This window comes from Gymnodraco acuticeps, unplaced genomic scaffold (assembly GCF_902827175.1).
Source record: "Gymnodraco acuticeps unplaced genomic scaffold, fGymAcu1.1, whole genome shotgun sequence".
Lineage (NCBI taxonomy): Eukaryota > Metazoa > Chordata > Actinopteri > Perciformes > Bathydraconidae > Gymnodraco > Gymnodraco acuticeps.
The window spans coordinates 4,611,030-4,626,374 of NW_022990583.1; the positions used below are offsets into that span (position 1 = coordinate 4,611,030).

The window sequence follows — 15,345 nt, forward strand, 5'->3', positions numbered from 1 at the left end:
GCTGTCCATGTGTAGATGAAACAATGCCAAGTGTTAACAAGCCTAAGCTAGCGGTAATGACAGAGGCTGGGTGAACAAAAGGCAACTATTTGAAATTTGATATGTGATCAACTGGAGTCAATGAGGAGCATATTACGGTGATTTAGCCCCTTTAAGGCTCTTTATACCCTTTTCAATAGTTGATCTTCCCGATGACCTTTTTTTTCAATAACAGCTAAGGCTATTCTCTGAGGGAGAGGCTCAGAAGGATGGGCACCAATTGCACATCAGCAGCTGAGGCAAAGGCAGAGGCTCCAGGGCACGACGAGTGATGACGTGATAACTCAGGACAAAAAAAAGAGGCAGACATGTATTCAACAGGATAACATCTCTTGCTTTCCACTTTCCTTTTTGTGTTCTGTTGTTTTTATGTGTAACCAATGTGCTGCAGGTCTCCCTTGAAAAAGAGATTATTGATGTCAATGGGATACCTGGTTAAATAAAGGCTACAAAAGCAACAATAAAGACAGCAGCGGGGATCAGAGCACTCCTACACAACCTACAACTTTAATAAAAGCCTGTGCAAGCACATACATGTGTATGTTCATACAACTGCCTTAAGCACTAAGCAGTTTCTCTACCATCCCTGTTTGGTTCTTGTTATGTTTCAGTGTGGCTGACGCCCATGTGTTTCCATGAGCCTCTCATCTATAACACCCTACTTTTAAAGTTTCACTCCAACTCGTGGTTTGATTTACTCTCTCGTCTCTATTAAACACTCCTGCTATATATCTCTGTGTGTTTCAGAAAAACTTCAAATTTCGAGACCCGACCAACTCTGATCCATGCCTGAGGCCAACAGAATGAGTGGAGAGGAAGAAGTGAAGGAAAGAAGCAAGACTGAGAATTTAATAGACTGAGGGGACTCCTTTTTTCTAAATAGCTGTCTCCCACATATCCTTAACCCTTTTTTCTTACCGTGCTGATACTTTTTTTGCCTCTGACACCATCTGTTTTTGTTTTCATGTATCTTTTCACTCCCCACAACTCATCTATATTTGAAAGAAAAGTATTTGCCAAGGTTGAGAGAGTAGGAAAGAAAAAAAGCAGGTATTGCCAGGTACAGGTAGCGCTACACACTCTGTTTTTTCTACTTAATTACGCAAGTTATATAATTGTGGGATTTCCATTGCATGTTGAACAACTCATGCCAGAAACTGTGACGCCTGGATACGTAATACCTAGGAAATAAACAAGGCAATTCCTCTTTGCTGAGAAGTGTATAGCTGTCCGGTCTTCCCCAGACTTCCTTTAATCCACTTTTAGAGCTGTCGAGCTTTCCTTTCGTCTCCAACACTTTTCTTCTGTGAGTTTCTTTTTTGAGCCATCAAGTTTTCTCTGCTTTACTGTCATCCGCAGAAGCCCCGGTCTTCCCTGTCTGTATCTATGGGCTGTGGGAGGATTAAGTCTCAAACTGAGAGTCGATCATAGTTTATATAGCTACAACACCATCATAAGTGCCAGCAGAGAAGACCTAAATGTTTGTTTGCGTGTGTGTAGATGTATATATGCATACATGAGGGATCCCTGCCACCTGACGCTTGGCTGCAGCAGCAGAGAGGAGGTGTATTTGTGGGTTGTGAATTTCTAAATTTGTGTTTCTGTCTTGTAACAGGGCTGGTTATGTATCATGAGAGGAGCCCATGTTAGACCCGCGGAAGTCTGCTGGCAACGAGAGCAACTGACAGTGACTCCTAGTATGTTGTGTCGGCCTCTGAGTGGGAACCGGGGTTCCTGTTGCTGGTAGTCTGAAGGCCGTGAATCACTCGCTAGTTTTGGAGCTGCTGTAACAGTATTTGCATTTCAGTCATTCCTTAGAGGAAATCAATACTTATGTTTAAAGCAGTTTCTGGTGTCAGTAGTGAAGAGGTGGGCTTACAGGAATAGCTACTTGTATATATGAAATCATCAATAGGTTTTAGATAAGGAGCTTATTTGTAGCTAGGCTTGTTCACATTATTCTTGATCACGCATCACTTCCTCAACCCTCTTCCTCCTCATTTCCCGTCATTTTTGGCGAGACATTATTGAATGGAAAAGCACCCTCAGCCGTGATTTACCCCCACTGTCTACGGGGTCTGTGTGAGTGTGTGTGTCTGAGTGTGTGTGATCCTCTCAGAGTGCCAGGACGTGTGTCTGCTTGCCCAGCGAAGCCTATAGGGACAGTTAGACACTCAGCTTGTCTGCACATACTCACACACACACTCACACACAATGCTGTTACTATGCAGCTATGAACCAGCTAACCGAGGCTGGGGTCCATCCCTGCCCGAGGGAAGCCCTCTCCTGCTGGGGCCTCAATCCCGCTGACACCCATGTGGTCTGGACTTTATCCACACCATCTGTGAGGTTGTTTTCTAAACGTACCTGTCTGGGGACGCGGCTAAGCAGAGACCAGAAGATAAGATTGGCTGATAAGAGGGTAATAATTATTTATTATCTTGCAAAATGTAATTAGCACTCCAGCGGGCCTACACAACAACAGCCTGCAAGAACGCAAAGTCTCTTTGCAGAAGATTCTCAAATGAACACTGGGACACATTTCTTGTTAGTATATCATATGTTCAAGTTATGTCATACAAAAGAAAGTGCAGCCACATATTTACAGCTCGGTTGAAAAGTCCATGTCAACAAACAGTTTTTAACAATGCATTTTATTGCAATGAAAAAAGTAGTTGACAAACTTGTATTACAACACACAATAACAAGCTAACAGCTCAATACAAAACATTTGCGACATACAGTGAGTCACAACATAATGCAACACAGCTAATTAGCAAAACATTGCATTGTTACAATATGAACAAAACAATAACAACAAGAAAATATACCACCATAACACAGTGGCTGTCGAAAACCACTTAAGTAATTATTTTTAAATGTAAAACGTATTTCCATGTTTTTAAATGAATCCTTCCTCACTACATTTCAGATGTGAATACTGTACTTTGTACTCCACTAGACAAAAGCAAGTTACTACTAAGTTACATTTCAAATGTTAGTTTGAACACTGTATGTTTTAGATTGCTGGACATTGACTAGTAAAAGACATTATTTATAATGAAGAAAGTGTGTTTTGCTTGATCTAAATAATGCATTTGAAATATATTCTGTGATCACTCACCTCTGCAAATTGTATTTTTTTTAAATGTCTTTATTGTATGGTAGCCTTTAATAAATAAAATGTGTTGATCATTGGTGCTTATTAAGTCTCTCAAAAATATATTCCATACATTAGAGATAAGCCTATCAGTTGTTTTTTAATCTATTAACATTTTCACTTTTTTTGTTCATAATGTCTTATCCTATCAGCCCAATATGACACAGTGGCTTACATCTATTTGTTATTCTTCTAAGATGTTAATATTATAATCCTAGTAGAGTTGTTTTTGTGTTTTTTATGTTCCTGCTTTAGAGTGGGAGCAGCTGGAGGAGCGTCTCTAGTGGCTGCTGTAGGCTGGGTATTCAGATTTTGTCTTAATGCTATTGGCTGGCACTATATCGGGGGGTGGAGTGTATGCTCCACAAAACAGACAAGTTGCGCTTCTGTGAACCACTAAAGAGTTGCCACTGTATTTGATGAACTGCATCACTTGATCTGCCTTCATTGCTACTAGAGGGCTTTCAATCCGTTGTTGTTGTTGTTTTTCGGTGCGCGTATTTACGCATTAAAAACTTAAATAACAGAAGCGGTTTTTTTCAATTATCGCTTATTTAGTTTTACTCAAGCGTCCTTTGGAGAACAGGAGATATGGAGTTGGTGTATCTGATGTGTTTGGCGCTGAGCATCGGTGCTTGGTTCGCTTGTGCAGAGAGGCACAGCGTCTACTGGAACGGCTCGAACCCAAAGTAAGTGCTGATCTGTGATTTTGTGCGCTATATGGCTATATGTCGTGTGTGCGAGTGATAGTATGTGGCTCAAGTTGTATGTAGTTCAGTCTCAGTCATTCACTGCTCTGTCTGTGTGAGTGTGTGTATTTCCCGATGTTTCAAGTGATCTAATTTATCTTATTTGACATGTCATGTGAAGCTTCTATATTGTAGACATTGTGTCATTAAGGCCCGGAGGCTGTTTACACTCTCTAAAGGCTACAACTGGCAAAGCTTGTTGTTGTTTTTCATTCAGGTGACAATTAAAGGTGCATGAGACGGTTAAGGTGTGAGGTCTACATTTTTAACTCGCCTAACAGGATTATGCTCAGACTGTAGCAGCGGGGTTTAAAAGCAGAAGACTGTGAGCAGGATGCCAAGACAGATGGACAGATTGTCCACTATATTTAACCGCAACACATACACAGACATGTACTCCAATCGTAGAAAATAGCCTGACGAGTATGAACTTGGCAACTGAGGCTGTCTGTATGGTCTGCACCTGTGTGTGTGTGTGTGTGTGTGTGTGTGTGTGTGTGTGTGTGTGTGTGTGTGTGTATGTGTGTGTGTCATGGAACGTTTATAATTGAAAAGTAATCAGTAGGTTAATATCATCAGTTTTATAAATATACCACATCAAGACTCTGCCGTATGATAGTGATATGGGAAGGTAGTGAATATGTTGTGTGTGTGTGTGTGTGTGTGTGTGTGTGTGTGTGTGTGTGTGTGTGTGTGTGTGTGTGTGTGTGTGTGTGTGTGTGTGTGTGTGTATGTGTGTGTCAGAGTGAGAGGCAGATATTGCTGATTACTTTGTTTTGAGGTCAGAAATGTAATGCTATCCTACCACTCAGTGGGATCGATGGAGCTTGACAGACGCGCAATATCGCGGTGCAATTTATTGAGCTTTTAGCGTGGAGCGAGTGATCCCCCCCACGCTTGAAATACAGTATTATTTTATAACTGAGCTGAAACAGAAGGACGGTCCCCGGCCGATCCTCTGCTCCCGAGATAGGTCGATTAAAACCCGCCACCGAGACTAAACAAGGGCAAAAGCCATTATGGCCTTTTAGCCTTTGTCTTGATTACATTACTGGCTCAGGCTCTCTAATTGCCCTTTAAGAATGACTATAGACGCGGGGCTAAACAAAACATAGCCCCTGCAACAAGGAAAACAATTGTCCTGATAATTGGATAAGAGGAGTCTAATGGTAAGTCCTGTCGTCAGAGCAGTGCTTGTGTCATGGGTTAGTCCATGTGTGACTCACTGGCTGGGTTTGGACCCACCTGAGTTGTACACCTGAGTCACCACGCACAGAGGCAAAGAACTCTGGTTCAGGTGAGACAGAAAGAAAAGGTAGAAGAGAAATGTGAAACCAGAGGCTCTTTGGTCTGGAGAGAGAGGAAACTGGAGCTTCAAGTTTTAGTTCAAATAAGAAAGGATAATGAAGACAAAAAGAGGGCAGAGATGGAGACCCGGGTGGTCCGCCATCTCTAATCCATCCCTGAACTATTTATGAGAGTTGTATAACGAAAAATCATAAGTCTAATCTCTTTTGTCTAAACATAGACCCTGACACAGACAGATATAAACTTCATATTCAACAATTGAGACTCACCACAAATATCTGCTGTACTACAGTTGAACTAAGACCTTTCACTTTCCCATTCCCCAATGCTCACTCAAGAGGATAATGACATATAAGCCAACATGAAACTATAATCGGCTGACCCCTACATGCCACTTGTATTATATATGTTATGACATTGTACAGTCTAATCTCCACAACTCGAATCCCTCATTCCCCTCCTTAACCTCCCCCTTAACATTACCTCTCACTTCTGTCTCTTGTCCTCTCTTTTTCCATCATCTCCCTTTATCTTCTGGATTCCTGCTTGCTAGCTAAAAGCCCACCTGCCCCAAATCGTTCCCCTAGTGATCAATCAGTCACCTGTTCGAAAGGATCATGTTGATCCATCAGCAGGGCTTAGACGGCACCGGGCCGTGGATAATTGATGCTACTTGATTCTAATGATTGAGAAGCTGTGATTTGTCTTAGTAGGAGGACAGTGACCAGATGGCAGCATTCTGCCCATTCATGTAGTTGAATATAGAGATGTGAAGTACACTGACAGCAGCTGAGGAGTGTGTTTGTGTGTGTAGGGGTGTGTTTGATTTTCACTAACTTGTCAGTACAGTTTAATGTAATCCTATACTTCAAGTCATAAAGGGATTTAATACGTGTGCATGTTTGCAGATTTTCTATAGCTGATAGGTGGAAAGCATGTTTTTCTCAGTCTGGTCCAATCTTGTCTTTAGACATGTCTCTGCCTGGGTCGTGTGTGTGTGTGTGTGTGTGTGTGTGTGTGTGTGTGTGTGTGTGTGTGTGTGTGTGTGTGTGTGTGTGTGTGTGTGTGTGTGTGTGGGTGTGTGTGTGTGTGTGTGTGTGTGTGTGTGTGTGTGTGTGTGTGTGGTGTGGTGTGTGTGTGTGTGGTGTGTGTGTGTGTGTGTGTGTGTGTGTGTGTGTGTGTGTGTGTGTGTGTGTGTGTGTGTGTGTGTGTGTGTGTGTGTGTGTGTGTGTGTGTGTGTGTGTGTGTGTGTGTGTGTGTGTGTCGTGTGTGTGTGTGTGTGTGCCTTGTTGAACTTGTGATGCCCTTTACCAGCCTTTAACGGGAAGTGGTTTTGTTTTTGTTTTGGAGAGTACGTGATTATTAGTGTGTCTCCTAGTGAGTGTGTGCTTGCTCCAACGTCAGAGTAAAATAAGGAGTGGCCGTACCCGTAAGCAGCCTAATCGAGACACGATAAATGTGTGACTCACACTTACACACTCTGGGGGGCAAGAGAGGGAGAACTTGTGTTAATATTAGCTACAGCCAGCATTCCACCCCGCTGTTACTATACTCATCTCAGCTGTGTGTGAGTGTGTGTGTGTTCTCTCACTGTACCTGTCTCTTCCTCTCCCCATCTTCACTCCTTTTACTCACTTAAACAGCTGGGACTCCTCCCAGAGTGGCCGCTGGCCCTGAGCCCTCCATCTCTTTTTTTCTACTTACTGATTCAAGTGCATTTAATATCTCCAGTTTTCAGCACAGATGTGGAAGAACAGCCTCCTTTATTACCGTTATCTCTGTGTTATTTGGCGGCTTTCATCCATCTAGAGTGGCCCGGGTTTATTTCTCATGCTCCCTGGTATCCGTGCAAATATCTTTATCAGGAGTTTGGTGTAATGTAATATTCTGTTTATCTCCCTCTGTGTCTGGCTCTGTGTCTGGGCCTGCCTCAACACGTAGATTTGGCCTGGAGGATGAGCCCCTCCCCCCCCTTTAACTCCCTTTAACTTGTACATTTTATACATTTTGTTCCCACTATTCGTCTCCCGTTTCAATCATTATTTACCCCTCCCCTCCCCACCCCACGTCCCGTCTGGTTCTTGGCCTCTAATCTCACCAGACTGAGAGCATATACACACACACACACACACACACACACACACACACACACACACACACACACACACACACACACACACACACACACACACACACATAGACACACTTACATAGATTGCAGATGACTTGTAATCTGACCATCTGACCCATAGACACAAAACCATCATCCTGCTGGCTATATTCTATTTATATATATATATATATATATATATAAATATATATATGCCCATGTGATCCTGTGATGTAACTTTTGTCATTTTCGTTAAGCTTTATCCACTATAGTCTGTGTATGTGGGTCGGTGGTTTATTGTGTAATCATTACAATATATATAGATACATTCCTTAATAAACCTGGAGATGTCATAATGAATAATTCACTCCATAATCTCCCTGATGGGATGCTTCCTTCATCAGAATAATCAATTACAAGCACTATTGGACATTTCATTTAGCCTGCTGTGCATACTTCCATTTAATATCAGAAGGATTTGTGTGATTTCCCTACTGACATAACTGTCCTCTTTCCATACATGCTTATAGAACATACATACTTTCATGCATCATCCCACCCAGCACCAGCTGGCTAAATAAGGCAAACTACATTATATAGTTCATATATGTGTCCCAGGTCTTTGGTCATTCTCATTCCCGGTCACAGTATCCTTGCACCTCTGTTTTTCTCTCTGCTCTTCCTCTCGCTTCCTTATCTGTGGTCCAGACTTCCTCCCAGTCCCCCCCATTCTCACAGGCCTTCCTCTGTTTTGGCCCCAGTAGTTTTCCACCAGAGGAAGACAGAGCACCTCTGAGTTTTGGCTCTGCTAACATTAGAGAAGCCTACTCCTGCCTAGCACTATCATAGTATGTGTGGGCAAGCATGCGTGTGCGTGCTATGTGTACACTGCTCATTCATAGCATTTCAGGCATACCATGGCACTGTTGTCCACTCATAGCCCACAGTCATCCTCTAAGGGCAGAACTGGCTAAATATTTCTCACAAGGATGTTCTGCCTCAGCTAATTAACACTTTTTTTCAAATATGACAAGTTAAATATTTCATTTTGGAAGAAGTTACTGAACTTTTTCCCTCTCTCTCAGCTAATCAAGACAGACAGAGGAACACAGATTAACTCTCAATGACCCCAAAACATGAAACCAAGCATGATAGCATTTGGCCTTCCTCTATTCATCGCAGACAGAATAGGAGGCTACAATAACGGAGACAGGGTGAAAGGATTTTGGGGGCAGAGAGGAGGAGGAGTTGAGGCCGGGGTGCAGGGTGAAAGAAGGGTGAACTAGAGAAAGGGATTTGTGTTGAGAAATTAGCCTGGATGAAGAGCGTTGGTATATTATGTCAGCATTAACAAACAAGAGAAAAATAGAGGATAGGCAGAAGGGGGATGGGCTGATTTTGGAAGAATAAAGGAGAGGCAGACGGAGGGAGGAGAGAGTGGACAGTGATGTATGAAGGGAGGGGAGACGTCTTGAATTGAATAATGGAGAAACGGCTGGACTGACCACTTTAAATGCTTATCTTGCAAGGGCCAAAAGGACTCTCAGTATTTTAATTATAGTGCATGCATATAACAACACAGATTAGCATGTAGTTACTACAGTGAAGCGGAGTAGCGACAGCCAATGGTGTTGGTGCCTAGAGGAAGAGTTGTCTTCTTATTGCAAGACAATGAGACAGAGGAAGAATGAAGCTCTATTACATTGGAAGCTAATCTAGAAAGATTTAACAGTGTATATTAGATTGGCTCAGTAATGGAGTATCCCACTAGTGAGCAGATAAACCCATTAGAACCACTGACAGCTCCTCTGCCTGTGTGGAAGGAGGTGTGAAGCTGCTATACCACAGCAAATTAATAGGGTATTAAGTGTACACGTCAAAGTAAAAGTGTATGAGAGTGTGACTGGAAATTTGATGAGCGCGCCTTGTGAGACATAGTAAACCTTCCAAACTGCAGCCCCCCCCCACAGATCTAACATTCCAGTGTGTGCACACTTACTACTTGATTACCTGCAAAGCAAATGGAGGGGGATGCATCTGTTTAGTGTTTGACGGTGCTGACTTGCTCAGTGTGTGAAACGAATATCTTCAGCGCTGACTCAGATGTTAGCGTGTGTGAGAAGTTGCGACCCTGAACTCTAACCCCTCGACCCAGTTGACAGTTTGAAATACTCCCTAGAGGGAACGTTGAAAGACAGAGTTCCTGTGTCAGTTGTTTGACCGCAGCCAGTGAGAGTCAGGCGACAAACAGCGGGACAACAGGAAAAGAGGAATGGCAGAAAGAAAATGAAAGAGGTGGTAGAGCTGTGCAAGGACAATAGCAGGACTTCAAAGCCTAAGTGAGAAGGCCGAGTGTTGAAGAACTCACCTACTGTCATAACCCATTTTATAACCTTAAACTCACACACACACACACACACACACACACACACACACACACACACACACACACACAACTTGCCCGCCGACGCAAAAGCAAGAGTAGCTCCGTAGTGAGAAATGACCTCTTTGCCGCAGAGAGGAAGAACGGCTACAGCCACCTTCAACCCTTGCTGTGTACCCACACCTCAGTCACATGCAAGAAAACTCACACACACACTTCAACACACAAGAGGCTTCAGTAGGCCTTGATAAACAGATGTGCTCATGAGCCCGGAGCATGAGACGCCCTGAATAAGGGTCTTCAGAGAATCCCTCTCCCATGAAAACACTCACATACACACAAACAAACTAACACACGGGAAGTAGACCCTGTGTGGAAAGGAGGTTTGCAACATCTCACACACCTGGCTCTCACTCTCACACACGACATAGCTATCACGTTAATGCGACTCTCACTCTTCCGAGAACTGTCAGTCAGAGGCGAGAGAAAATAAAGAGGGATACGAGAGTCTCCGAGGGTGGAGAGCTTTGATGAGTGAAGCGTAAAGTAGAGGGAGCGAGGCGGATGGAGTGAGACAAAGGTTTACTATGCAATTCTGCCCCTGAGTTTTTTCCAGTTACTTGATTTGTTGCGAGATAAAGATAACAGAATCCCAGGGGGGAAAAGGATTGTTCGAGTATTGACAAAACTGGACATCACAAACTTTAAAACAACTTTAATACACTGGCAGTCATATGAGCACACATATAACATACATCCACACCAGGCAGGGTAGTGAAAGCTCCACATGGGGTAAGGTAGGGGTTGAAAGGGCCCTGCAGCCTTCAGGCAATCTGTCTTTGGGGAGGGAAAGGGTATAATTACACCCCATTCATTCCCCCTCCCCTCCTTTTCAAGAGAACACGTTGGCCCCAGACCCCTAACAGCTTTTAATTAGCCAGACCAATGGTGGAGTGCAGGAGGAGGGGGGCAAATGAGGAGGTGAAGAGAAGGATAGAAGGAGAGTTTTCCTAAAAGCATGAGTTGTGAATGAAATTAGCAACAGAGTCTGTTTTTGTTGGCTTTTGACAAGCCTGTGTTTCCAAGCGGAGGTAGGCCAGGACGCAGTGTGGGAAAAAAGGTGTATCCTATACAATTTGAAACTACTCTTTACTTCAGAGGAAACAACTAGAGATCTCCAAGTACCTTGTTTTCTTCTTCTGTTATTACTGCTCCTTCTCAAAAGAAAACAGAGCAGAGAGGAACAAGACGAGAGATCTTTTTTGCCAATTAGGCTGCTACAGACTATGTCTGTTTTTTTCTTTCACTAACATGTGCACTTGCAAATACACACAAACAAAGGCGCGCACACATACACAGGAGTGTACACGCATACAAAGAACCTTTTCTATGCGAGAGCAGTGATTGCAAGTGGAGGCTGATCAGCCTGTTAGCCCTGGATAACAAGTGTAGAGCTGTGCTCAGGGAACAAAGCATGTTTGGACAGGTATAGGTTAGCTCTAACGACACACACACTAGTGCAGTGGCAGGAAGGAGGGGTTAGAGGCCCACGATTGGAGCCAGTTTGTCTGTGACTTGACCAGGGGGTCCTAACAGGAGCCACAACAACAGGACAAGGGGGGCTGGGGACACCACGTCCCTGGCTTTGATGCCGGGGAACACACACTTACAGCACACATAAACAATTGCAGACATACAGGAGCTGTTTTCGTGTCACTTTCAATCTCCACAATGCGCTAAACGCAAGCATCTACAAGCAGTCATTCAACATACAGGTTAATATGTGGCCCCAACAAATCAGTTCATCACTGATTCATAGCTAATTAATATCAAAGAGTTCAATTTTAGTGAGGGGAAAATGTAACAATTCGTGTTTTGATTGAACATTGTCACTGCAAATATGCAGTGCTGCATTTCTAGTAATTGTTCATCTTTCCTCTAAACTTCATTAGGACCGCAAACAAGCATAGGAAGTGAGCAAAGAGGAGCCGGGGAGTCTTGAAAAGAGCCATAAAACTAAATGAAGGGTGAAGATGAAAAGGGAGAAAGAAAGCGACAGTCTGACGGTCTTCCACCCACTCTGTCTTTGTCTTTAATGAAATCCCAGAGAAATAAGAGACAGATCTTCAGATGGAGACAGCTAATTAGTGTCAGGCTTCACAACAGGAGCTTTGACACATTAATGGACACACACCCCGGTGGACAATTTAGTGAGACAGAAGCAGTTGAAAAAGACTTGATGGAAAACGACACTGTATATATATATATATATATATATTATATGTATAAGATAGAAAAGTGGAATAGCAAGAGAATGGGAGATCTTGTCCTTACAAGTGAGAAGTGAATATCTGCTGAAGGCAAAACAGGGGTAAGAGAGCATGAAGGTGTGTGAGTGGGTTGGTGGTAGTGTGAGATTCTAGCATTTTTTCTCGTTCGTAAAAAGTGAACAAGTCCGACCTGATCCGCCTTTGCACAAGTAGGCCTAGCACAAACACCCTCACATGGTACCTGACCTGCACCCTAGTAGCTGTGACTGTGTGTGAAAGTGTGTTATTGCGTGAGTAAGCCTGTTTGCTGTTGCTGCACGTGCAAATGTGTGATTAGCCCTCATTGTTACTATTAAAGTGGTGTTGTATGAGCCATGCTGTAAGGGTGTGTTTCGAAAATTAACAAAATCCCACCGATAATATTTGTCTCTGTTTTTTTGGTAACTGAAAACGTTCCCTGCTCGATTAATACATGTGTGAGTAACCTCCTCCTTTCTTTTTGTCTCCCTTCAGCTTCCTGTGGGATGAGTACAAAGTGGAAGTGCGTATTAACGACTATCTGGACATCATCTGCCCCCACTACACCCACGGTGAGGTGTCATCGCATGCAGCTGAGCGCTACGTTCTGTACATGGTGGAGAAGGAAGACTACGAGGTGTGCAAGCCTCACTCCTTCGACCAGCTGCGTTGGGAGTGCTCACGGCCGTTTGCTCCCCACGCCCCCGAGAAATTCTCAGAGAAATTCCAGCGTTTTACCCCCTTTACCCTGGGCAAGGAATTCAGACAGGGAGAAAGCTATTATTATATCTGTAAGTATAATTAATTAAAAAAAAACTTGTTGTGATCCTCAGAAGGTATCTTGTACTAAAACTGTCCCCTCTTCCTTATTTTCCACAGCCAAGCCAATGCATCACCATGGCCAGGATTGTCTAAAGCTGAAAGTGGATGTTGCCGGGAATAGCGGCTCTGCAAAGACCAATGTAGAAAAATCCAAGGCAGAAAATACAGGAAAGAGCTCAGATGGAGGCAAAGGGAAGATACCCTCTGGAGGAGTTCACAACCTTTCTAACCAGCTCCCAGCAGGTGAGGATCGTTCAACCAAAAATACCAGACAGATAGTCACAGCAGTCCCATGTCTGAGAGGAGCTCAGCTGGGGGTGTTTTACATGCCTGATTGATGAAATCCAATACTGACTCTCCCTCCCTTTTCTTTTCTCAGATGACCCTGCTGCGATGGAGCCAAAAGTACAGAGGAGCGTCGGCAGTTCACAAGCAAAGCTGGTCTCCTTTTCACTCGTCTTCACCCTGCTCCCAGCCCTGTTAGCCCTGATGCTACACTAAGACTGAGCAGGATGCTGAAACAGAGACAATGTCAACTCAATGCCGGTCATTGGGACCATGAATGAACACAGATTTTTTTAATACAGATTTTTTATACAAGCATGGACAGTGCTGTGAGTGTGCGTTTGCATGTTTATTTGTGTGAATGTGGAACGTGGATCGTTCCAAAGAAGAGGACCTTTTTTATTAGTTTATAACGAGGATGGAAATTCTCCTTTATGATCGTTTAAGATGCACTCTTTTTTAAAAGTCATTACGAACAAAACTTCAAGCAAACTGATCAAATACTTTGTGGATGATTATCAAAAGGACAAGAGGAATACATTGTATTCATTATCCCGTGTTTTCAACTTTGGTACAAATTTGCATTGTGCTCCTCATCTCCATATGTTAGTCATTTTTCTTCCTCTACATGTAGAGAAGTTATTAAGTCTGTATTGCAAATGTTGTCCTCAACTTCCAGGACTGTAGGATTTGTGTCATGTTGTTGTGTAGCACTCAGCTCCCTATTGTTCCATCTGAAGTCTGTTTTATCTTTCAAGTCTGTCAAAACACCACTGTGAGATCCACACGGATACAAAAGCAGTCAATCTGGTTTAGCTGAACTCCACTGAAAGGATCTGATTTCACACACTCTTTCAGTTCAGCTATAAGAAAACACAGGCTCATGGGTCATTAAACACTAAAGTAACATAATACATTTAATGAAGTGTTTGATTTGATTAGAAGAAATGCACCAGAATCAATTAGGATCCTAAAAATATGTATTCTTTTTTTGTGTCCCAAGTCTTTACTAGTCGATTACATGTTCTCATTAGGCAGAGAGCCACTGATCAGCAGACAAATATATGAAGATACATTTGAAAACAAACATGGGATTCAGGGAGCTGAGCATCTTCAGTACTTATGGTTATTCACTCATTTCTACATGGTACACTGGCTGATGTGCAGATGTGTTTCCATTTGCACATAGTCAAACCTCAAACTGAAGGGACTTCCCAGATTACATTTACAGTTGTTTGTTTTCTTGTTAATAATGCTTCATTTTGTAACTGTATATGTGAATATGTACATAGAGAAAACTATAAGAAACTGTTTTAACATGTGAAAATATCTTAAGTGAAATAAAAAAACGTGATGTAATTATAGTTTCTTTGTTTTTCATTAGTACCAGTGGTATTTATTTTGGGTCTTAAAATCCCGCTGACATCATTGTTATGAATGACACAATATTTTGGTACCGATAAAATCTCTCCTCTACATTTCCAGGTCTTTCCCAACCTCAATTCTCATCCCCCCTTTTCTCTGCCCTCTCCCACCTTTCATCCCTGGGTACACAACTTGCCCTGGCTTAGATTTCACAGTCTGAAAACCAAAACCGAGTGGGGTACGATGAAGGAGTGGGTATACAGGATAGTGCAGCCAGAGAGGCCCACGAGCAAACTGACAACAGGGTGTGAAGGTGTCACTCTCGCCTCCTCGTTTACACTCTTTTTTTCCCTCCTTTTTTTCCCTTTCTTGTACTGCTCTATACTCTTGGATCTACACAGCGGTATGTTGGAATGAAGGGGAGCACAGTGCGCTGACCTTCATACCTGCAAACCTCAGAGCTGACTGAAAACTGCCAAAAGTCACCGTCCCCTGTAAAACCACGCAAAATACACATTCAAATCCAGGAGTTAAACTGAGTTGTTGATATTTCTATACTCACGTCATAGTTTAAATGCACCGCAGATGATCACACAGCCTCTGAAATCTAACATTGATGTAATTGTATAGTTCTGTGCAGGTTAAAGCAGGAATTTCACTGCCCGATGAAACACACCAAACATGGTGGTTTTCACAGTACTGTCTCAATAATGTTTCATGATGTCATACAGCAATGTGCAGAGATTATGAAATGCAAGCAGACTGTAACCCTAAGATTAACAAAAGTAAACAGTACAAGCCTCACAAATAAAAAACACCATCAAACTGGAGACAAA

At 42.9% G+C, this 15,345-nt stretch overlaps 1 protein-coding gene across 1 annotated transcript; it reads left to right on the forward strand.

Moving 5' to 3' along the window:
- The first annotated feature begins 3,426 nt into the window (after nucleotides 1-3,426).
- Nucleotides 3,427-14,503, forward strand: efna1b (ephrin-A1b). Its single transcript, XM_034227974.1, has 4 exons — nucleotides 3,427-3,888; nucleotides 12,533-12,828; nucleotides 12,917-13,102; nucleotides 13,239-14,503. The coding sequence occupies exons 1-4, from the start codon at nucleotides 3,791-3,793 to the stop codon at nucleotides 13,358-13,360; spliced, it is 702 nt and encodes a 233-aa protein (XP_034083865.1). The 5' UTR covers nucleotides 3,427-3,790; the 3' UTR covers nucleotides 13,361-14,503.
- Nucleotides 14,504-15,345: the final 842 nt, after the last annotated feature.